The sequence below is a fragment of the Columba livia genome, chromosome Z, assembly GCF_036013475.1.
Source record: "Columba livia isolate bColLiv1 breed racing homer chromosome Z, bColLiv1.pat.W.v2, whole genome shotgun sequence".
Taxonomy (NCBI): domain Eukaryota; kingdom Metazoa; phylum Chordata; class Aves; order Columbiformes; family Columbidae; genus Columba; species Columba livia.
In genome coordinates this window covers 48,329,499-48,354,264 of record NC_088642.1, presented here as the reverse complement: position 1 = coordinate 48,354,264, position 24,766 = coordinate 48,329,499, and the positions used below count along the sequence as shown (strand labels likewise).

At 40.4% G+C, this 24,766-nt stretch overlaps 1 protein-coding gene across 1 annotated transcript in view; it reads right to left on the bottom strand.

Annotated features, from left to right (window-relative positions):
• The window catches only part of ROR2 (receptor tyrosine kinase like orphan receptor 2), a 149,352-nt gene extending 142,056 nt beyond the window's left edge, over positions 1-7,296 (bottom strand). Inside the window, exon 1 of the mRNA XM_065045731.1 lies at positions 7,022-7,296. Within this exon, the coding sequence (XP_064901803.1) occupies positions 7,022-7,109 (88 nt within the window). The 5' untranslated portion in view covers positions 7,110-7,296. The remainder of the gene's footprint in view (positions 1-7,021) is intronic.
• Between the last annotated feature and the right edge of the window lie 17,470 nt (positions 7,297-24,766).

Below are 24,766 nucleotides of genomic sequence, written 5' to 3'. Positions count from 1 at the left end.
GCATTGTTTGATTTTTTTCTGTAACACAATTCTGCCACATCACTTTTCTAAACTAGAAACAACAGTAAAACCATTTGTTAACCTATCCCCCAGAATACAAACTCTCTCATTTTAGATACTACTAAATCTCAGTATTCTCTTTAAGTTGCGCAACTTTTTGCTAAAACTTCACTACAATTACTTATGCAGAAAATTTTATACTTTGTCAGGGCCTCTTAAGTTTTCAAACTGTTTTGTTTATTATTGGTTCATACAAGAGATTCACAGAACCTATTTTAAAGTCACTCAGCTGTTACAGTCCTGGGCTGTCAAGCAATACTTCCCCCCTCTGCCTTTTTCTCATCTTCTTGCTCTATTCAGCAAAACCTTTGATACATTCATAAGAGTAATTTCTCATGCAAATCCAGACTAATCTGATGAATGTTCCTAGAAAAGTCCTTCTTGGCTTTCTCTAGATGTTGTGTTCTTCTAGTATCAGACCTTCAATTGTTCTACGTCCAAAAGAACAAACCGGTGAGGTCCCACATCACCTTCATCTTAAGGTGGCACTGCTGTGACTCAGACCTCGTGTCCTTCAGTGTGCAGCCCCTTCTGCCAGCACTGGTGATCACACAGACAACGATTGTAACACTCTCACATGGACCAGTAACAGGTGATCTCTTTATATACCTGTATCTTACTCGACATACATTGACCAGGGTTTGTCATGACTTATTGAACTGCACTGAACAGTTTGCAACATCAGACAAACTTAAGACGGAGTACACAAAGAAACAGACAGCAGTGACCAGCATGATAGTACACAACTAGCCTAACCTTTAAATGAGGAATTTCTAGAGACATCACAACAAGGAAAGATAATCTTTAGTTCTGTGGCTATCTATGGGAAGCTCCTGTGAAGCATGGAGGAAGAAACTAGGAAAGTATGTGACAGACACTGTGAGCAAAATGGAGATTAATTAATTCTGATGTTGGAAGCCACTTCATCTTAAAATAATACTTACCAGATGAACTGTTAAATGAACAACCTGGAATAGTGCTGATGAGGAAAACGGGCAATAACCTGAAGTTACAGAATTAGATGTTCATGCTGCTTGAACAAGTGTCTGAACAGATCACTTAAAAGACAGAAATCTAAATTCAGTAGAGGTTTCATAGATATGACAATATACACACAGATATTTGTCTTTAAGAAAGAATACTGAACGTGTTTCTTCTTTTTCTTTACAAGTTCCCCTCACCTGAAGTGGAACTACCAAATCCAAAAGTACTTAGACACGTTTCCCATGTGAAATTGATGGAGAGCTCAGTGACAGTGTTTATTCAGTGACCTACAGGGACCCTATCTCATTTCCTGATTGAACTACTCACACTTTAAAACTAGCCACTGGCCAAACTGGGAGGTGGAACAGTTTGCCATTGATTTCACTTCACTGCTCCTGCAAGCAGTAGCCTCACAAAAGATCTTCCAGTGGCTCTAGCAAAATCAATACAGCGGAAAGAGAAAAGGCCTTGTCTCTTTCCATCGTGCTGCTTCTCTGTTCACCTCTGCCCGTGTAGTCTTCCGCTCCTGCAGAATCCCTTTCCCTTATGATTACTTGCCAGCAGAGCCAGCTTGCTGGTTTAACTAGATAAGCAAAGACCTTCAGGTGCCACAACCATGCAGCCTTCAGGGGATGTCACTCAGCTCTGCTCTGGAATCAGAGGGAGCAGATGTATAAGACCATGCTCATTCTTCAAATACCCTCTACTGAATCAGTAGTATTGTGATATCCTTACTCTTCCATCAGCTATTGTGTACCACATTTCTTCACCATCAAAGACAGGTCTGCATTGGCACAGTTTATACAGAAAAAAAATAGAGATCAACAAAATAAACAAACACTTATTCAATCACCAAACAGTAAAATAGCCCCTTTGTTTTGTTAAGCAATGCACACTATCAATACAATACATGCGCACAACAGCTCATGCAGATACACACAAGCTAATTTTAAACCAGCTCAGAAGCATGGAAACTCTCTGTAGCACACCCACACTTCTTCAACAGGCTGGGCAAATTGCTCAAGCCCAGTGGTAGTACCCTGTGACCTAGCCAAGCCTCCGTGGAACACATCTACTCACCCCCATCACAATAACAGTGTACCATTAGCGAAAGGCTTTTCTGCTGCGATTTCTTGTTTTCATGGAAATTACAAAGCAGATGTGTTTGTGTTCTTAAATGAAAGCTTTTATCCACTGCCAGTTAGAAGAAAAAGTAATACTCTATAGCTAAGGGATCACCATGACTGTTTGAAAAGTCTTTTACTGCCACCAGGAAAGTCACATACAGCCATTTTTAGTTTCAAGAAAGATCACCAGCTGGCATCACTTGGAAAAGAAAGTGGAAACCTTTTCACAAACTAGTTGAAGAGGACAAACAGATACAAAGAGGTTGGTTGTGAGTCAAGTCTGTGGAGGAAAAACTGAAAAACTATCCAGCAGGATGTTTGTAAATGAATATTGGTGTATGGCAAAGGCCTAGAAAAAAGTAAATGCAAAAAAGCTGGTAAGGGATATTTCACTTCAAACGACTTACACGTTTAGACAAAACCAAGAGGAAAGACAGTCACTTAAATTAAATCGTTGTTTGTCCCGAATGGTTACTGGCCATGCTGCACCCGTGGGCAGTACGAGTAACAATTAAAAGTGGGATTAACAAACAATGCATCTTCTTTCAGTGCAGCAAAACCCTGCCATTCCTTTTCTTTGAAGCTTTAACTACTTTGTAGTCACTGGATTAGAAGACTTGAGGACTTGCATACTTTCCAGACATGCTGAGCCTAATGACAACTTCCTTTACAAAGCAACAGCCCCACAATGAATAAACAAACTTAAATAGCAAGCCATCCTTCGCACAGAGAATATAGTGACAGATGCTATAAATCAGATGGAGTACTGTAAGTAGCATTTCTTCCCTCTGAGCAACCGCACAACGCAACACGGAATATCTATAAAAAGATGTATGTATTAAAAAACAAAGGAAGTTTGCTTAATATTTTTCTTTGCCTCCATTATTCAAAGTAACACAAAGAGGATCTTTGAATTCTCTCAATCAAAAGTATGATCAAAGCCTTCAGATGCTGACTGCTTCTAGCTGACACTTTTATTGAATATAAAAGTTTAAGCCTCAGAAGATAAGCCATGAAGAGAACTCTACAGGTCTTCTGTATAGAAGATTCTTGTAGTTACCAAACAAAACTCAGTATTTATTACTATCCTTTCCTTTTACATTTCATTTGCATTGGCTAGTGGGCTAAGTCTGTCAGTTTTCAAATTAGTTGTCAAATATGCTTCCATGCCAATGACAGTTCTGAAAGCTATTCACACCTTACACAAAGTGCAGTGAGTTTAGAAAAAAAGATCAGCTTTCTTGCAAACAACTGGAAGCTCACTAAACAGGATTAATTTGCCTCGTCTGTCAACTGGTCCTTTTCTTCCTGCATCTTGCATTTCTATGCTGTTTACAGCAGAAAAGAGATTAAGGAGAGAACTGCAATTCCATTACAAATGCTTAACATAATCAAGACACTCAAGGGGAAAAAAACATTCAGTGGCAACCCTTGACCCAAGGATGCTTCACCGCTACACTACATAATGATTTAATTAATGCTAGAAAAGGTCTGATTAAGGTTTGACCTAAAAGCAGTTCATGTAGTGACTTTTATTTATTAAAAGCTATATGATGGCTTATCTTATTCAAAGCTTTATTACCTTTCACCAGGTGACCTATGTACAATTTCCAGAACCGAACCTCATTTATTAGAGGGACGCACAGTTAAATCTCACGTAACATTAAAGATTCAAGCATTTTATAGCTTTTTGTAGTTAGGCATTTAAAGGCATTCAGAAGTAATCTATACTTGTATTCATTTATCCACTCTAAGAAATTAGGATTTTTTTTCTTTATAAAATTAGGTAGAAGTTTACAAACTTCAGCGCATGAAAATCGTACCAGAGTTACCATTATGTTTTCATTCCCAGACATTGTGTTGACAAAACTTTTGGTTGTGTTTTTAAATACAACATTCTACATAGTTTGCAACTCACATGAGTATTAACTTCAAGCCGATTAAACGTCCTTTCCTATTTAATAGTAAGGGGCCAAGTCGATAAACCGAGTACACCGTGCATCACCAATTTCAAAAAACTATGATCCTAATTTCTGTTGCCTCTCACTTGGTCATATTGTAAAGTGAACACTCAAAATACAGAAATAACATTTTCAAAAATAGGCGTTTAAATGAAATGTAGATAATCAAAGACTCTGTTTGCCATTAAGCAAATCTAATTAAACAGAAGAATACCGCTTAACAATAGAAGTACACAAGTATTTATTGCTGGTATTACGGGCTCTCAACCACCGTGCCGCACGTTCAGTGAAGAAAATGGAGTCTCGAACTTCATGCCTGTCGAAGGATACCGAATCCACATTTTCCACAGGTAGTTGAGGCGATTATCACAAGCCCGTTTACGGGGCACCATTGAAAAATAAATAAAACTGAAATCCCCAAATCCGTTTTTAATAGCAGTTTGTGATTTGAGGCTGCCTCCGAGAAGGTTGAAACGGTCTCACCAAATGTGAAATGTCTCCTGACGGCACACGCAGGCACAGAGAGCAGCACCACTGCCCACAAAAGCCGACGGGGATGCGATGCCGCGCTCCCAACTCGAGCCGCCTGAGCTCTTTTTTTTTTTGCCCATTTTTCCACGCTCGCCCCCCGCAAGCGGCTCCGCGCTTGGCCCGGCGGTGGCCGAGAGACCGTGTCCCCCCCGGAAACAGCGGGGGAGCCTCCAGGAGCGCAGAAAGACGCTGGCGGTGGCAGATGCATCAGCGTCGGTGTTCACGGGCTGCAGGGTTCCAGGGGAAGGGTTGCAAGAGAAGGAAGGAAGGAAAGAAAGAATCTCCGCGGACACCCTGCAGCCTCCCTCCCGCTGCGTCCAAAAAAACAGATTCAGCTGCTCGGGGAAGAGAGTGGGAACGGGGATAGAAAGCCTGGCACCTTTTTTCACAGCCCGCGGAAGATCACTGTCATCCGACCCGCGGCCCCGGAAGGAGGCGCAGCTTTCGCCAAAAATTTCACCCCCCTGCCCCCCTCCGTCGGCAGAGAGACCCCCTGAGCCCGCGACCCCGCAGGAGAGGCAGGGCAGGCCGCGCAATTTGCTAGCTGGGCCCCCTTCAAAGGGAGCAATAAAAGCACTAGGAAAAATAAACGCAACGGGAACTGACCCCGAATCCTCGAGCTGTAACACGCTCGCCTCCCGCGCTCCCCCCCCCCCCCCCCGCCCCGGAAAACCCCCAGACCTCTAGCTTTCTGCTGACCCTCTCCCCTCACGGTAACACAACAAATGGCAAGACCTAGGCCCCCGGAGCTGAATAACAGGAAATATAGGCATCTGTCACCTCCCGGGGGGAGGTAAATGGATTAGCGAAAGCAACAAAGGGTAGAAAAGCCCTTTCAAACGTGCAATTGATTAACAAGTCCCCTCTAATCTGCAGCATCACTGTTTTTCCTTAAGGACATCATCGGTCTCCTCCTGCACTTCGGTGCAATTAAAGCCAGGAGAGGCGGGAGGGGGAAGGCGCTGCTTGCCCGCCGAGCTCCCGCACTGCCCGGTGGGGATAGCACGGGAAGCGTGACAAACCTGGCATAGAAATGGTGCCGCCTGACATCTCCTCCCTTAGTCCCTGGGCAAAAGGCCCCGGGAAGGAGTTTGTGTGCAAGGTTTATCTGCTGCAGAGGGGGAGAGGGCAATTTTCCAGATAATGGTTTCACGAAAGATCAAAGAGCTCAATCCGGCAGCTCCTACCTTCCCGGTGCATTTCACATCCCAAGGAAAACGAAAACGTTAAACCTCCCCTTTTCTGCTTTGAAAGCACCACACATCTTATGCGTGAGTGGAGAGGGAAGAAAAAAAAGAAGCTTAGCAAAGTTTATGCGGCTTCTTTTGCAGGAACTGTAACTCTTTACACCACCGCGGCTCTCCAGCCCAGCATGTCCCTAAAAATCACGGCGCTTGCCTCAGAGATGCTGGACAAACTGGCAACTGTTAGGGAGCCGCACTGCCGCCGCCACGGCGCAAGGTCAGATGTTAATAAAGGTAGTTTATTCAGCCCTAAAAACAGTCGCGGAGTTCGCTGAACCGAGTCCTAGTGTTTCCTGAGTCTAAATGCTGACCTCCTCAGTCCCCAAGGGTCGGACAGGTATACAGAGGAAATGGGACCCTTTAAAGCTCAAAAACACACAGAAAGGGATCCCGCCGAGTCTCCATCAGCTGCAAGAGCGGCGGCTGCCCCCTCGCCCACTCAACTTTAATCCCCACCCCTTCCTCCTCGTTCCCGCTGAGATTCTGGCAACACTCAACGGCCCAAATAATAACACATTATTATAACCACTCCGAGGGGAGGGGTGGAAGGCGGGCAGAATGAAGGAGGAGGCTCCACTCAGTGCTATCCACCCTCGGCAACAACAAAACCCCAAACTTTTCCTTTGTTTTCTCCTTCTTTTCCCCTCCCCCAGTCGCCACCAACGAGGCTCGGTGCGCTGAACCGGCGGAGGCGAGGTATGAAGCGCCCGCCGCCCCAGCGGAGCAGGAGAGGCGGGATGCGATCGGGGAAGAGGTTTTAGCCAGCCTTCCTCTGCCCAACCACCGCTGCCCTAGTCTCCTGCCATCCCCCGCCCCCTCGTAAAAGAAAGAAAGAAAGAAAAAAAAAAAAAAAAAAAGGCAAGGTCATGTTACCATTTTGCCAAGAAGAACCAAGGAGGAGAAAAAAAAAAAAAAAAAAGGAAGAAAAGAGGGAAGAAAGAAAAAGTAACCAACACCAATCACCACCTGGGAATGCTGGCGGCTCCGCCGGTCCCAAGTGAATACGTGCAACTCTCGTAGACACACGCGCAGCTTCTCCTGCCTCCCTCTACCCGCACGACCCTTCCCGAAAAGCAGTAGCATCCTCCCCGCCAGCCGGCTTCCCGCTCCTTACCTGCGGCGCGGACGCGGAGGAGCCAGGCGGCCGCCAGCAGAGCCAAGAGACGGCCCACTGCCCCCCGCCGCCCCGCTTCGGGGACCATGCTGCCCGCCCGGCCGGCCGCCGCGGCAGAGAGCCTGCGGGGTAGCAGCGCCTGCGGCCGCAGTGGGGTCCGGCGCCGGTGCCGCGGGGGCTCGGCGCTGCCGCAAACTTCTCCTCGGCACCGCCAAGCCGGCCCTGTGCTCCCGCTAACGGACTGTCCCCGACTGGGGGCGGAGGAAGCCGCACTCCTTTCCCCTCCTCCTCCTCCTCCTCCTTCTCCAGCATCCCAACGTCACTCGGGACAAACCCGGCAGCGGGGAGGGGAGAGGCGCGGAGGGGCGGACAGGACTGGCACCGTCCGGGCGCTCCGGCACCCTCTGCCGGGGGCAACCCCGCCGCGTGGAGCCCGCACCCGCCTTTCCCTCCGCACAGGGACAGGGGGAACTGACGACCCCCAGGAGCCAGGCAGGGCTTGGGCCCCCTCGGAAGGGAGAGTCCTGCCCCCAGAAGCCTCTGGAGCCTCCAAGCTTCCCCAGAAGAATCCCCAATAAAACAAAAATAAGCGGGCGGGGGCGCGTCGGCCAAACGCGCTTCTCTCCTTTGCCTCCTTCCAACGCCCAGCATAATCGGCACCGCACACAACGTGAAGTGATTGAAAACAGCTACTCCTTCCCCCAAAGCGCTCAAGAGGCCTCAGACCCACGGCATCTACTCCAAGACGCAAGGACCACCACAAGTGGGATGTTCCTCTACACGCTCTACCAAGTCTCGCTTGTTAGGGTGTCGAAAGTAAATTTTACGTTCCATCTTCAACAACCAGAAAATACCTCTGTTCCTAGTAAAGCTTCAAAACTTTTCGCAGTTGTTTACTACCAGAAATAAGGGTGTTCTGAGCAGAATTTTAAAACGCTTTTCAAAGTCCTTTTTAGTTTACGTTTTTTGTAGTTCAAAAAAATTAGTACTCTAAGACAATGGCAGAATTGTGAGCAGGCATCTGTTAACTATGTCGTACAAACTCCAAGAACACATAACACCTCAATTTTTGCCATATTTTCAAAGTTACAACATTACAGCAAATTTAATTGTATATCTTGCCTATAAATACAACATTCCTGTTGGTTTAGACTTAATTTCTGGAGAGCTGATGCTGAATAGTGCTGAATACATACAAATTCCTTTAAGTACTCCCTCAAATCAAGCTTTGAATTCCTATACAGCGAAATTAATTTTCTCTTAAATTTACTTCTTATTGCATACAAAGGCAAACTCTACAATATACTCTTTCTTCCTACTTTTGCACCCCGTTTCTTTCCTCTAGGTCTCCAGTTCCATCTTGAAAATTCTCCTGGCACCTAAGGATGACAAAGGGAGGTCCTGATCCCCGTTTGGAAGGAATGTAGGACTGACTGAATTCGGTCCCTTCCCATCACAACACCACATTTTATAATCCCTTTCATAAACATATGAAATGTAATGTAGAAGTAGTGAGGATGTTTTTTACAAGGTCCTCTCTTTAGATTAAAGGCTGCTTCAGACCTTGCCTCTTTGATGGTTTGAAACATACTCCTAATATCCAGCATATATATATTCATAACCAGTTTATACTCCTTATCTCTTGTGCCTCTATTACATTTTCACGTAAATAGCTTCCCACTTCCCCTGTCTACAGTATAAATGACCAGAATGATACCTCAACCTTTATTTTGTCACACTAAAAAAGCATAAATTTAAAAATTTCTTCTGAAAAGACCAGTTCTGCGTTCCCTGACCACTCTAATCCTTTTTCCCACCACTCTGCCTACCCTTCTATCCACCCGTATTTTTTGGCAATCTGATTTAATCTTTTCAAAGATAGGTGGCTCAAACTCAGCATAGTATTGGAGATGCTTCCTCTACCAGACAACTTCTAATTTCCTTTCTGGTCTGAAAAGACTAACCAATACATCCTGATGATTACAAACATTGTATGATGTGTTAGAAAAATCTATGTTCTCTTTATCATTACCAGCATACACCTAACAGCGGAGAACTGCATTAAAATTCTATGTGCCTGGCCTCATGAATCCTCCAGCCCCTCTTTTTTGTATCTCAAGTCATCAAGACCAGCTATTTCTGTAAGATACCCTGCTCCATCTTTTGACAAGAATACCACTTGGGTCTGCATCAGCAAAAAATTTTGACTGCATGCTGATGACATGTGCTAAGGCTTTTTGTGCATATGTTAAATCTGTGTTAAATATCGGAGATCAATAATGAAAAGCATCCCTCCACCTAATAGTTTGCAATACAAAATATGTCTATATTAAAGATATATCATGTTGCCTAACATGATATATCTTTAGTAAATAAGTTTTATTCTATTAACATCCATTATGTTAATTTTTTCCCCCCGAACTCTACTCCAGAGCTTCGTAAATTCCTGAGGCCCAACTAATAGACCTGTAGGTATCTGGATGACTTTTTCTCACTCTTCATAAATATCATCTGCAGAGCTGAACAAAGCCTCGATCTCTGGGGAAACGGGCAAGATCACAGAGCCACATAATGTGATACGGGAAGCATATGCGCCACGTGAGCTGAGGACAACAAAAAGACTATACACTCTTCCACTCCTCTCTAAAAAGCTGTTAACTTGCCACTGGCTGTAAGTAGCCAGTGTGTATGTTACTTCCCAGTTACATGATACTGCACCTCCTTCAGCAGATGACATGGGAGCAGTGGAGAAAGAAAATAAAACATAACCAGGCCTGCAGTGTTCTGTCTCCTTTCCCCCATTTTTTGTTTTATTCCACAATTCTAGCAATATCTGCTGTTTAGTTGGGATGATAAGTACTCTTCTTAGTAGGTGATGGGATTAGTTTTCTAATGCAGGCAATAGAACAACTCAGTGCAAGAAGTGTGCCCAAGAAACTAAAGCAGAGACAGTACTGTGCCTTTCACAATAAAGTTTAATTGGTTAAAACCTGTAGCAGCTACCTGCCTAAAACCTTACAAGCTCTGAGTCTATGTTCCTCTGGAGCTTATGATTGTTCGGCTGAGTTTCTCACCTTGCAAGCACAACAGGGGATAAAACTGCTTGCATAAATTAGTCTACATTTTGAATAATCATACCAAGAAGTAGTATTTTGCTATTTTTCTGATGCTCTCAAAAAAACCTCGTAAAACAACTAAGATATGGATCCTTTTAAAATTTTTTTAAAATAGATTAGCATTCGATAGAAACTGAATTTGTGAATTATTTTCCTGACTTGGCAGGGGAAACTGGTTACGTTTTAAAGGCTAAATGACTAGACTGAGTTAGCTATTGAGAATTTAAGTCTCCTTCATAGCCACAAATGATTTTGTCACTGACCACAAAAACTGCCATTTCATATTTCACATTTGCAAGAAGAATCACTTGGCAGGACCGAGGTGAAGTCACTACTGTGAAGAAACCACCGTACAAATTCTTCCTCTGTATTGTAAAAAAATATGTACAGTAGGCAAAGAAGCCTGGACAACTGCATGTTTCTTCTGGGTTGGTTCGCCGTACTCATGAAAGCAATTAGAGTGCTCACTTGTGTTCTGCAGCATATGGTCCCAAACTGTTTTGTCACTATTTGACAAAGAAAAAGCTGTGCGTGTATTTGTTTGCATGACCATATGGTACGTGCCTGATAGGAGTAGTTGAGAGCAATGGGCAAAGCTGGAATTCAGCCTGAACTTGCTTGGAAATCTCTGACAGAATTTGGATGGATTCCCTTTGCCATGTGTGTCTGCTTTCATAGTAAATATAACAAAATTAACTTTAAAGAAAAAGTAAGATCAGACGTGGTTCAGACTTCAAGGTCTTAGTGTTCCTATAATCATCCTACAAGCTTAGATAAGTTCTAACTGCTGTACTGTCTTTATTCAGAAAATCATTCTGCGCCTGATCTTTCTATTCCTATGGTGAAAGCAGCACAGAAAACATTATTGCAAACATTACCTATATGCTTCACATTTCCAGGATCAACTCCTGGGCTTTCTTCTACAACAGTAAAAATACGTTCCACAGAATTCTGCTATGGCCCAAACCTGAAAAAGGGATTCAGACATCTAAACCAGGACTCAGCCAGGCTTCACACTCCCAAGCCCAAACTCCAAAATGTGCCTGTGTAATCTTGAACACCTAATTAGCTGCCTCCTGTTTGGTTTAAACATTCCTTGCACACTTTGACATTTTTACATTGCCAGACAACTGCCCCAGCCCATGGCAACTGAGTGCCCAGTTCCACTGAGAGCTCCAGAAACATTTCCTAGTACAATGCTTGAGGGTCGTGATAACCTGTGCCTCATTCTGACCACCCAAACAATTTTAGTCACTGTCTTCTGAAAAGCACAGCTTGGAAGGAAACCGGTGGTGATATTCATTGATACAGCAAATACCAGCTCAATCTATGAAGAGTTTTCTCAACGTTTGGGGTCTCAGAGAGTGACTTGGCTGCATTATACGAATTAAACAAGAACATGAATGTCTGAATTAATTTAATTTAGAGCTCAACTAATCTTTGAAATAGTCATTATTACACTAAAAAGTGATCTTGGCATTTAGTCTCTTATACTCCAAAAAATAAAACTGAGGTTCTTTTTTTTAATGCAATTTTCATTATTGTTCGTTGTTAGTTGTACTTAAGTACTGATGCGTATTTATTTTAGTTGTTTATGTCAGCCATTGCCATGGCACTAGAATGCTACAGTTTTGTAAATAACATAAGAACAATTAAAATTGTAACTGTTTAACTTATGTAAACTCCAAATTCAGGCAAGCTGGAGCATCAACATTCAGACATTTGACAGATTTCAAAGTGAAAACAGTGTGTCTATGTGCCCTTAACACCCTGAGTTACTTGCTGAGTTGATAAAAACCTATAAATCCATTACACAAGCTCTTAGTACTAGGATACTGTGTTAAGTACTGCAGTTTACAATACAAGGCAACACCAAAAATACATCATTTTCTCAGTGAGGCAGACACGTCAGCGGATCTAGACACCAGATAACAATACAGTTCAATTTAAACATGTATTAGAACTCTGCAAGTTGCCACAAAACAAGATATTGTTTTGTTTTGGAAGGTCATCATCTGGACATGAAGGTGTCAGACAAGCACTGAGCTGAGCCAAGAGTTTAAAAGTCAGCCCCTAGGGGCTACTGACTACAGAGAATGCTCTTTTGGGAGCCTTGATGTGCATGTCAGTGTCTAAAGGAGGACAATTGTGGGGGAAGATGGGACAGGGGAAAGAAGGTAAAGATTTTGTTTTGTTTTGTTTTGTTTGGTGTGGTCTGGGCTGTTTTGTTTTGTTTCAGACTGGGGTTTTGGTGGGTTTTGTTTGTTGGTTGGATTTGTTGTTGTTGATGGCTTGGTTTGTTGTTTTTTTTGTTTGGTTTGGTTTGGGAGGTTTTTGGGGGCAGTTTCTGGGGAGTGTTTGGTTTTGTTTTCTTTTTTGTTGTTGTTGTTTTGTTTTGCTTTGTTTTTGTTGGGTTTTTTTTGTTGGTTGGTTGGGCTGGTTTGGTTTTTGTTTTTTTTTGTTCGGTATGGTTTGTTTTTTTAAAGTTAGCCTTAGTTAGAGAACAGGCAGTTTTCAACACTGGCACACAGGAGTTTAGGGCCACAAACAGGAACCAGAAGATTTATGCTCTTTTCCCAAAAGCATTTAAGAGTACTGCAGCTGGGAGACATCTCATTACAAGCTTGTCAAAAGTGCATCAAAGAATCCCTTGGATTTGGATAAAGAAAAAAGAAAATAAAGGATATACTTGAGAAAGAGGTAAAATCTGGGAGAAAGCTAGAAGCAGTCAGCACAAGCTATTATTTCTTATGCCACAGACATGAAGTTTCACTGCCTTTGCAGTCACAAAGCAGCCTCCAAATGGACAACAACCCCAGTCTGGCAGAGGCAGGCTAAACACATTGCAGTCCTGCGCTGGGGATCAGTCATGTGGTGAAATGAAATTCCTCTCCTTCCCTCTTCTCTCCTCAAACTCAGAGGTACATATGGCATACACACATAAGGGAGCAAGAGCGACCATGGGAAGAACTTCAAAGACAACACATCAATCGTGATGGGAACATGAATACAACTAAAATCCATTCAGTGCTGCTGTGTTCTGTGGCATGGAGCAGATGCCACAATCCAATCTCACCCGCAATCCAAACTTTAAAACTTATGAAAAAAAAATTCAGTTTATTGAAGAATATTAAAATATTTGGGATATCACGAGCTAATAATGTATTCTACAGCATTCACAAGAACATTGTGCTTAAAGAACAGGAACCTGAGATTATAACACAGAGTTGAACAGATGTACAAGCGTGAGTAAAACTGCTTCACGTGCACACAACTAGTCAATGGTGTAGATAACAGAGACCATACTGAAGTACACTAAAGAAGACATGATTACATTGGATTCTGCTTTTGAAACATTTTAAAGACTGCATAAAACCTTTTCTCCCCACAGAGGTTTGCAAAACCAATCAGCTGGAAAGAAAACAACTGTCTCCCCAACTCCCACATGGATCGTTGAGGTTCTCTTCTGTTCAAAGCAGCATAGTGTTAAACAAATACAGTTATTTTAAAATATACTTTTTTTTGGTGATATACAATTACACGGTTTCACTGTGTCTGAATTGGCTATTGAATTATTTTGGTCTTGTCAGCTACCACCCGTTATATAGTATTTTTTCCTTCTTTTTCTCACCTTCTCTTTGTCTGTGTACAAGTCCCATAAACACATATTTCACAAAAAAATTGAAAAGTGAGATACTTCTGTTCACTTAAAGATGCTCTTTACCTCTTCTCATTCCCTTTACTGGAATTGGAACAATCTGAACAGTTATTCACTACACAGCCACAAAAAGGAGTCTGTGCCTTTTTCGTCCCTCTCCTAGAACTTTTTTTTTTCCTTTTAATTAAAGTGTATTTTTCAATATCTAATTATCCCATCTCTTTTGTACAGTTATGTTCTTTAAACTCTGAAAGTAGAAAAACCTTACCAAAATACATTTTTCTCTTCAAGGTCTTATTATCATCCCTTTTACATTCTTTGTCTTTCATTCACAAAAGAGGCACAACAAGATTGGAGACTAGCAATAATGAGAAAAATGATTAATGTTTTGTCTTGGGTTTAAATTGCAAGCTCAGTCTGATCTGCCCAGGGAGATAGGTAATTGCCTCAACCTAGGGGCAGATTAGATAACTCCTGAATGAAAAGGTCTCCATACACAACACAGGGAGAAGAAAAGGGACTGAAGGCAAGTAGGTGGTTTCACATTTTAATAAAAGGAGAATCAAAATTTTTGTACCTGGTCAGCTATTTCAGTGGCTCCACGTCCTGATTCATTTCAGGAACTGTGAGAATATACTTCCTGGATTCAGTCCCATTTGTGCAGCTGAATTTCTGCCTAATGTGAGGCTCTGCTTACAGGGGTTCATACCCCTCAGCTGACATCAGTCAGCATTTCCCACTTCGAGCAAACAGGCAAAGATGGATTGTCAGATCAGTCACCACTGTTGTCCCCTAACAGATGTAATTTGACCAAGATCAAAGAGGAGAGAAAACTTACTTTGGTTCCTGTGTTGTTCAGAAATTGCTGAGCCACAGGTTTTGATGAAGGTTTATCTCACTTGCACAACATCAGCTGCTGCACTACAAGTGTCTACCTGCCTTACATGAAAGGCTCTTAAACTAACAGTTCTTGATAACTTTCCCAACCAGCCATAGCAGCAGCAACAGTCAACTTCTTACAACAAATCTGTAATTAAATTAAATAGCATGGTTAAATTAGACTCCAATGCTCAGAGCTATTGCATAGACTCGATGGTATCTCTGAGACACCATTGTCATTTTTGTGGAGAAGAGTTCATCTAAAAGGCCCCGGTATGTGCCAGCCGCTGCCTGGTGCAACGTCTGATGTTGGGCAACACTGGCACAGTGAGACCCAAATCCTGTCCGCTCTGGTTCTCAGCGGCGACCGAGCAGCCTGGGAATCACCCAGATACAAAAATTAGGAAGTGGAGAAACAGGACAGCTCGTTTCCAACTCTGAGCCAAAGCCCTCTGGGAACCTCAATGATAAATAGGGAAAGTTTGAACAGCACTTTTCTATTGCCTGTCAGTTGTGGATAACAAGGAAAGCAAAGAAGGTGGGAGGCTTAAACTTCGCATTTCTACACTTGCATAGCTTTCAATTCAACAGGAAGGGAGAAAATACAGCATAGATTTTTGAATGGGTCAGGGAAAGGAGTCAGGAGACTTTTGTTATATTGTGACTTACAGTGTACAGGGCTGCTCACACTGAAATGAACCAGAATGGATCAGAATGCTTCTGAGCTGCACATGGCGCTAGAAATAAAAACAACTAAATAAATACATCTGGGTGGAAGGAACCATGAGAAATATTTTTTTCCGCTGTAATACGGAGGGAAAAACAGCAATATTTTTAGCATAACTGTTGCCAGTGGGGCTGAATGTGAAACCTATAGCTTGCCATGGACGCTAATGTCATTATGGAAGTTTCTTTGTGAACAAGAGCTTGAGTTCCTAGAACATGGAGACTGTATACTGGGCTTATGTGTATTTTTGTAACGATGTACCACGGAGATTGTTTTATACTGATGTGTGTATATTATTAAAATAATCTTACAAGATCTTCTCATAAAACCAACCACAAGTATCCCAAACCCTTCTTTTTGTTGTTTGTTTGTTTGGTTTGGTTTGTTTTGGTTTGTTTAAATTATTTGGAAACAATGCCATTAAAGTAAAATGAAGAACACAGAATTAAGAGTGCAATAAGGAGAAGATAACTGTTCTTAAACGAAGTCCTGCATATATTCAGTCTACTTCCAGTTTCCGCTTACATTTCCAATTTCATAAAATGTTCTGTTATTTTGTTCTCAGGCAAAAAAAGCCTTCAAAAATTTAGCCAAAACATAAATATATTTATTGTGTTCAATATAAATGAGGTAATGCCAATGCTACTCCTGGAATTTAACTTTTGGTGTTTACCTTTAGTTTACAGCTTCAATATTTTAAATAGCAGAAAGGCAGCAACTGTTGCTAAGAATTTCAGACCAAGGCATAATTTAAAAAAATAAAATCTTGTCTTTAGCATTGATAGTAACACCAAAGGACTGTGATGTTTAAGATCTTAAAGTTAGCCTTCCTGTTGCATACAATGAACTCTACAGGGTTCATTGTGTTTATTTAGTGGTATGTAAGGCTGAGGTGATTTCTAGGGCTACTTGAAGACATAGCTTTTCCAGCTTTCATTAGCATTAGTGGGAATCACATTTATGCATCAGTGGCAGAATAAACTCTAAAATAATCAGTTTTAAAATAAAAAAACAGATTTAAAGACAGATTTCTATCAGGGCATTTTACATGACTATGCAAGGATTTTGATTTGATCCACCCTCAGCAGGGGTGCCTGTTATTCAAACCATGTGGTATCCACTTGGTATGCTGGGTATAATACTGCTGCTGTCAGCATTTGCTTTAAAATCTGATGCAATATATTACAAGGAAGATTTGAACAATCATAACTAAAATTTGTTGGGAAGACTTGAAACAAAGCATTGAATGAAGTTGAAAACTTATGGAAACAATAAAATCTGAAATGTTATATAAAGAAACTTAGTATCCACATGGGAACTATTCTACAACCTTCTTGGCAAATTTTAATCAGACATGCCTAACAAAAGTAATATAACTAACTTCTATATAAACAAAAACATGCATACCTTCCAACAAAGAGATTAAACACTGCAGTTAATATTTTTTAGGACTACCATATATAGGAATACTTGGAGCAATCTAATGGCACTGACCTTGGAGAAGAATGCATAGCCAACTAGCAAAATAATTTCCAATACATACCTGTCTATCAGGTCATCTTTCGCTATTTTCAACGATGAAGACTATACTTATGTTAACATTTATACAACACAGTTCTACCAGTTTTATTCCATTTAGGTTTTAGTAAACCTTAGAAGAGACTTTTTTTGTCCAAAACACATACACTGATAACCATAACATTCACAACCTGCCATATTTAAATTTATTTAAAGTTTTACTACCAATGTTGCTGTATTTAGACAGGTCTGTCAGAAGTTATGGAGGAGTTCAGATGAAACAGTTGTTTCCTAAAGAGATCTAAAGCTTTACTGTAAATTACACAGCACAGAAGTGGAAGACACAAGACTTGAAAATAGAGATTTGCTTCATAATAAATACTCTGTACTACACAACTTACTGGCTCAGAGGTTTGCAAAGTCTTATGGAAACACACATCTATGCAACCCAAATTTAAAGAAGCTATGTAAACACTTTTTAGAGGTGAGAAAACTAAAACCAAGGGGAGATTGACCAAAATTTTATAAAAATTTTGATTGTATGAGAAATAAAACCTGCATTTTTGATCAGGATACGAAAATTCATAGCACTTTGACTTTCAGCCTGTGCTTCAGAGAACTGGCCTTCACCTACACAAACCAAAAACCTTCCTTCTCTGTTCAAGCAGCGAAGATTTCTCTGCCAAGCTTTACTTGCATTACTTCTAACATATTGAGAGCTAAAAGGTGATGTGGAAGCATAAGAGCACACATTAATATACAAGGTACAATGTTCTGAAACATGGAAGGAACTACAACAAGGACATTTCAGATAGTAAAATGTATTTTTCATTATTTATGGTGACACTAAGTAAAGGAAATGAGATGAGCACTACAGGATTTGACTATTACAGTTCTCTGGTGTTGAGCCCTTTTGCACGTTTAAGATCAAGATCTTAAGAAACAGAAGTTATACTCTTAGCTGAGGTAAAGCTGTCTTTCTTACAGGTGTTCTCTAGTTTGATAAAAAGTTGCTGGGCAGGCAGACCCTGATCCAGTGTGGTTGGTCTTTTATTAACTGTGTTCATCAGAAGTTTTCTAGTATCAGCAAGACTATCCTCTACTATCAACTATTGATATGTACTTGATTCTGCTTCAGAACAGATTACAAGGCCTTTTGAGATCTCTTCCAATATAATTTTTTAAAAAACAGCAAGATGGGTCGTATTGTTGACACAAAGTATTAAAAAACAAACAAAAAGCAAAACTGTGACCACAATGAAACGTTAAATTTTACCATGACAGACAAGTGTTTTTCAGTGACATGAGCAAACACTGAAGTATTCAAATTTGTTGATGAAGATGAATACAACAAAGTTGAGGCTGAACTGAGGACTTAGAAAACACAGACATAATTTTTGCCATTATAAGTCATAGTCAGTATTATTTTTCAGAGTATAAATCCTATGACAAATCATGAAAATAACTTTTTTTAGGGGACATTGTTAGTATTAACCAATGATAAAGGCTCTGGTGAAAGTATGCTCAATTGTTCTGCTGGCAGAAGAAAAAGGTATCTGAATTGTGCTTTTGTTACTTTATCTACCCTACTGATTGGTGTGCACTTACCTATTTCATCTTTTTGGCTTCAACATAGCCACTCATGTTTGCCAAGCTTGTGGTATAACCCTATGGAGATGTGCACAAAAGGAATAAATCAAAATGGAAAACTCAAATATTTTCCTCAGTTTAACCAATGACAAACTTTACAATTTCATTTTTCACCTCTTTCACTTCCATTTGTATGGATTAGGCATTATTTTTAAGAAAGAAGAAGATGGTTTATTTAAAAAGTAGTGATGAGGCAACAATAACAAAACCACAATGTATTAACAGTAAACTCAACTGTGCTTTATTCAATGCTTTATTCTCATCTTAGGAAGCCAGCTTTGAAGTCACAAAAAGACGAGTGAGATGCCAGGATTTTGGACTTTCTTTTATGAAATATTTCCCCTTCCTACTGTATACCTAGGTCACTTGCATAATATAGAAGACATTTATTTTTGTGTTGGACAGCTAAATAACAAGGTTTCTTAAAAAGCAATGCTGTCTGGGCTTCACTGGTCATGAAGTGCAGAACCAACCACCAGATACAGTACCAGAATGCATAGGTCAAGCTTGTTTCTGGCAGTAGTATTCTAGTCTTTTCAACTATTGATCAAAACACCACCATATAGTAAGAAAGGTGCCTAAACTGTTCTTCCAGTTAGTCAATATGCTCAAAAGCAGTCACTGAATTTAACAATACAGCTTCCATAAGATGTCATTACTACAATCCAGTCAAATACCACAGACAAAGAAAATTTTTATTATATTAACAGAATATTCCTAAAAGATGTAAAACTTACCTCACCACAGTTATCCATTCTGCACCAGTAATGCACATTCTCTCATTTCCTTGCTTTGATGGACCTATGCCATCAGATTTATCCCTAACACACGATGTCTTGTATTTCAGTACATCATTCCTCATATCCCAGTCCTCAGTATTCCATTGCCGTTTCTGACGACCACAGTAACTCACCATTGTACCCACAGGAAGACAAAATCTGAGATCTAATTTCAAAGTCTATTAAGTATTTCACAGCACCAGTTTCATGAGTCTGATCAGGGAGTTCAGACAGGGAAGATCTATATCCAGAGGTATTCTCAGGGTATGTGTACTGGACAAGTTGAATCCCCAGCTTAACAATACTCCACACTCAGATGGTACTGTACATTCCCAAACACAGATCCCTAAATGAAGGCAAAAGTTAGAATTAGGCACACATCATCTAATAATGTGATCTGCGTATATCTCCATGCTGCCATAATTTTATTTTTACAGATCATTCAAATCCGGGCCCTCAGAAGTTGTGGTGGTGGTTGTAGAAGTTGTTCTTCAGGATTTTTTTAAATCACAAGCACTGGGAAAAACTACAATTGAAGCCATAGTTTGGGTGTAAATAATGACTCAGGCAACTGTTTTTTATTTTCATTTTTGTTTTCACTGACTGAGAATGTAAATTGAACTTCAGTGCTATTGTGCTTTGTTCTCCCTCTCTGTGAAAATGTGTTCTGCATTAAATTGCATGGATAAACTAGAACAGCTCCAAATATCACCCTTCAGCTTTTGTATAACACGAGAGCCAAGAAAAGATAGAGAATGTGGTTTTATGACCAACAGATGGTGTAATTGGTATCATAGATGTTTTTATGTCAGGGGGTCGTAGGTTCAGCCTCCATCTGGAGCCTTCTCAGATCTGCTGTGTAGCTAAATGATGAAAGAAGCTATATTGGGTCAAAAACACAACCACCTGCCTGAGGGTAGAAGTATTGCTTTCTTGATCTAGCTCTTAGACTATAGTTGCCTCCCACATTACAGTTCTCATGCCAACCAATGCAGCACTTAATACCAACAGGATTCAACAAAATATTCAACACCAATTTGCCCATATCTTTCAAGATTTTCAGTAGCTTTTGACGAGTCTCATAAACGTAATTCTAGGTTTGCCTACTTGAGTGAAAAGCTCTTCTAACTCAGACTTACACGTAACTGCAAAAGGCCAAAACCCAAGGAAAAAGAAACAAGTATGCTGGGTAGGCCTTTAGAGACTGGGAATTGGACAGCTGGCCAAGATGGCTCACATCTCTTGATCAGAATTAGACACATTTGTATTTTGAGGGTAAAAAGCAACATTAACACTCAGCACAATTGGTTTTAGCTACAGTTTCTGGATTAGGAGCAGATTATCAACACAAATGCTCTAATCCTAGAGTATAAAGGTTGTATACGGTTTATCTGGCTAAAAGGATGTACAAACAGATCAAACCCAATAATTTATGCACACAATAAGGTCACTAGTTTACTTCTTCTGTGGGGTAAATATTAGCAGTAATAAATTCACAAAGCCAGTGAAACCATGACTTCAGTAGAAACCAACACTCTCATTTCCATGAGGCACGTATTCTACATACTTGTAGTATTATCATTGTGTGGAGTACCAAACTTGCCTGGGATACCTAATGATTTAAATGCTGTCTATAGTACTGATACCAGAGGACTTACCTGGCTAACACTGGAAACAAGTAAGATGTTTCTGTCTAATTAAAAAAACAAAACCAGAAAACATCCAAATTACCACGGTTTCCTGCAGTTCTGCCACAAACTATCCTATCAACTCTTCGCAAACTCTGCATAGCCATACTCCTATGTCAGACAGAAACAGTGCTCCAGCATCTGAACTGTAAAGATAACAGCACAGGTATGGGTCAAGTACTTTCCATTATCCCACTTCACGAAGTCATATGTAAAAGAACTATGAAGTCTAACTCTCTTTCAAAATGTCAAAACACTCCCTCATGTTGCATTTTAAGGAGTCTCCAATGCTAATGAAAAACTTGGTATTTATTAGTACTTGAAACTTTAGCACAAATTAAAAGCTAATGTTAAACAGACTAGTTTATTTTCAAAATGTAAACACAAATCCGATAATTTTGAATGAAAATAAATACTAAGAAAAAACCTAGATTTAAAAGCTTCTCTTTCACTTTATGACTGAACTGACAGCTTGCTGGATCTCTGCAATCACTTGCAGAAGATTTCTCTGGCAAACCTACATACCTGAAGCTGAGCTTAAAAATCAGAAATTTCAGCTTTTGAAAACACGCAAGACTATATTCTTCTTTTTGCACATCTCTAAAAGAAATATACATATTAATATACATATGTCTTCAGAAAGCAGTTGCTTATCAATGGCAGGTGGAGTTTTAACTGCACTTTCTTCAATGCTAAACTTGTTTTTGCATAGGAGGTCATTCATATTGTGTATAATGGTATAAGAAAAACCTGAGATACAAGTGAGGAAAAAGAAAGGCATATTTTCTCTCTCAGATACACAAAAAATATACTTTTCTATTTATTTTTACTTGCCAGAAGCAGTGAAATATTTTCCTTTAACAAAGGAAACATATTATCTCTGCTGGAGGGTGCTTTTCCTAATCGCCTGTACCATGGGAAGGATAACAAACACCACATCAATGTAATAACATATATTTCCATTCCAGTCATGTCTGACTAGTTGAGACATTTCAAATGGCCGCAGGATTTATGAAAATGAGTAATTTCAGCTGACCACACCAAAATATTTATACTAGCTGCTGAGCATACTGCCTAGACATTTCAGTGCCTCTAAGTGGGAAACATCATCAACGTAATTATTCAGCAGCCAAGAAAACAAGCTAGTTAATTTGAGTACTTCTATGTGAATTCATGTAGCCTGTCTTCATAGGTGTATTAGGTCCCTTGATTTCTGCTCAGGAACATCCCACAGTTTTACGTAGTTCTCGGGAAAAAGATCTGTATTTAAAACAATTTACTTTTACAGAAAGAAATAGGCAGGGAACTGCAAGTAATGAGGGGCTCATACATCTTGAGACTGTTGGGAAGCACAGCAAGATGCTCCTATGCTGCCTGAGAAACCTAGCTTGCTCTTGCAGGAACTTCAGGAATTATATCATAATGTTAAGGCAGTGGATAATTCACAGGAAAAGGGATAATGAGAAGACAGGATCCACATGTGCATCTTTCATGAAAACATGAAAATTAACCCTCTTTCACCTCTGGGTTCTCTGGGTGAACATATGAGCACTTGAAGTTATCCATTGGTCTAGAAGTTGCTGTTCCAGTGTCATCGCTAACACAGATGTTTCGAACTTCTCTCTTTGTCATTAGTGCCTGGCAAAAGCAATACTGTGATGTCTGTGAAGAGGAAGAGAGCAGGATTAACCAGTGGCCTTTTGGGCTATATCCTACTGAACAGAGACACAGCAGCTAGAACAGTCTGCTTCCACAGCAAGATGCTCTTCTTTCACTTCTCAAGTACATCAATACTACCTTGAGGGATGATAAACACACACACAAAGGTGTGCACTAGCATTATAGGACCCTTCTGAGGCTGCCCTTGTTTTCTGGAAGTAAGGGCTGTGTCAGGCCCTTCAGTCATCAAGTAAAATACCCAAATGCTAAAGATATTTGACATTGTGCAAGTTTCATGCTGCCCATTGACAGTTCCATAGTAAACTACCCCAAAGGCAAATGTTGCTCCAGTTTTTCCATCTGTGACAACAAGAACTCTTTCACCCATGAGTCAGCTTACTACACCTTTCTTTTGCTCCGCTGGCCGCACAAGAATCTCTGTGGCCAAAGCAGTACACCTATGCTGAACTTTTTTCTTTTTTTAAGGATTGAAGTAACACAAACTTAAACTTGTTCAAACTTTGCCATTTGATACCATCTCTTACCTCTGATCAGAACTGTTGTTTATTTTCACATGGCTGTTCTCAACTCTTTCCTTAGCCCAACACAACAAAAGTATTTATAGAAATATGTGTGGATACACAGTAAACTCCCTTTGTTGTCACACATTGAACTCCTCCTTCAACTTGCAAAGGAAATCTAGAACTTCATTCATTTGCTAATTTCTCACGAATTCCCAGTTCCATCTAATTTTGCAGTGAGGTGAGTCACTATTACTATTTTTTTCTTGCAAACACAAACAGTTCCTGATATGCAACAATTTCCAGTACTCAGAACCAAGCTCATCGTTCTCCAGTGTGCATTGTTACTCCCTAGACTTGGGTGGACCAACAACGGATGAGCAAGAATTCTGGTGACAACTAACTTCTGTAACCTAGTCTAATTACTAGTGATAGCTAGGATCCTGTAGTCATTTTTCTCCATTGCAGCTCCACTGCAGCACTTTGCATTCTTATTACTCTTAACCAGCACTTAATGAGCACTTTATGTTTCATGTTCAGATGGAGGGCCCCTCAAATACTATCAAATTCCACCCTTGTAAAAAAAGACACTACCTTTTTGTCTTCACCTCACAGCATTCAAAAAATGTTTCCATTTTTGACCTGTAACTCCAGCATGTCTGATACTGCAGCTGTGATATCTTACCCACACTTAATTCTATAGTTTCAAATAATAAATAAGTTACTAAAATCACAGAACTGGCCTTCTGTACTTCAAGGTGATCACTGACACTTGAGTCATTATGTTTTTCTCCAGATTTTAACTCACGCTTCAAACCTCAAATATTCATGCATAGTAAATTGCACAGCATTCACCAACACTGTGCACCAAGGAACAGATGAGCACTGGAATCAGACTGAAAGCAAGTCATGGCATTTTCACTGGAATCATTGCCTAATAAATCAAATTAATTGGTACTATCATATTAAACCTCCAGTTTAATACAACTTTCTGCACATCCTCTGCCTCCCACCCAGTCAGGCAAGAGCAACATGCCTCTGTATTTATGAAATGTGAACATAATCACTGTAACAAGGTCTACTGTATACCAAACACTTCCACTGCTGAAGTAATTCTTATGCAACTAACAATGCATTTATTTTCAGTGGTTATCCTGGAAAATGAAGGAAAAAAAAAGCAGGAAGATGACTGGAAAACAAAGGTGCAGGAAATAGCAAAACTTCAAGACAAAAGAGAGCAACTTATTTAAAAGTTCTGATATTTTAAAATCATTAAACATTTTAAAATTCTTAATATAAGCAATTAAAGTACTTAAAATATGTTTATTAACAAAGTTCATAAATCAACACATTTCAGTAAAACAATCTGTATACAATCATGAGCATGGCTTAACTTCTGTGTATTTCTGTCATCCATGAAAAAGTCAGGAAATTTATAGTTGCAAATGCTGACTACTGTTTGCTAGCAATCCTTTGTGTGTGTGTTGACCATGGAAATCTAAGGATGGACAAAAGAAGACCTATAGTCTTTCACCAATAAAATATTCTAC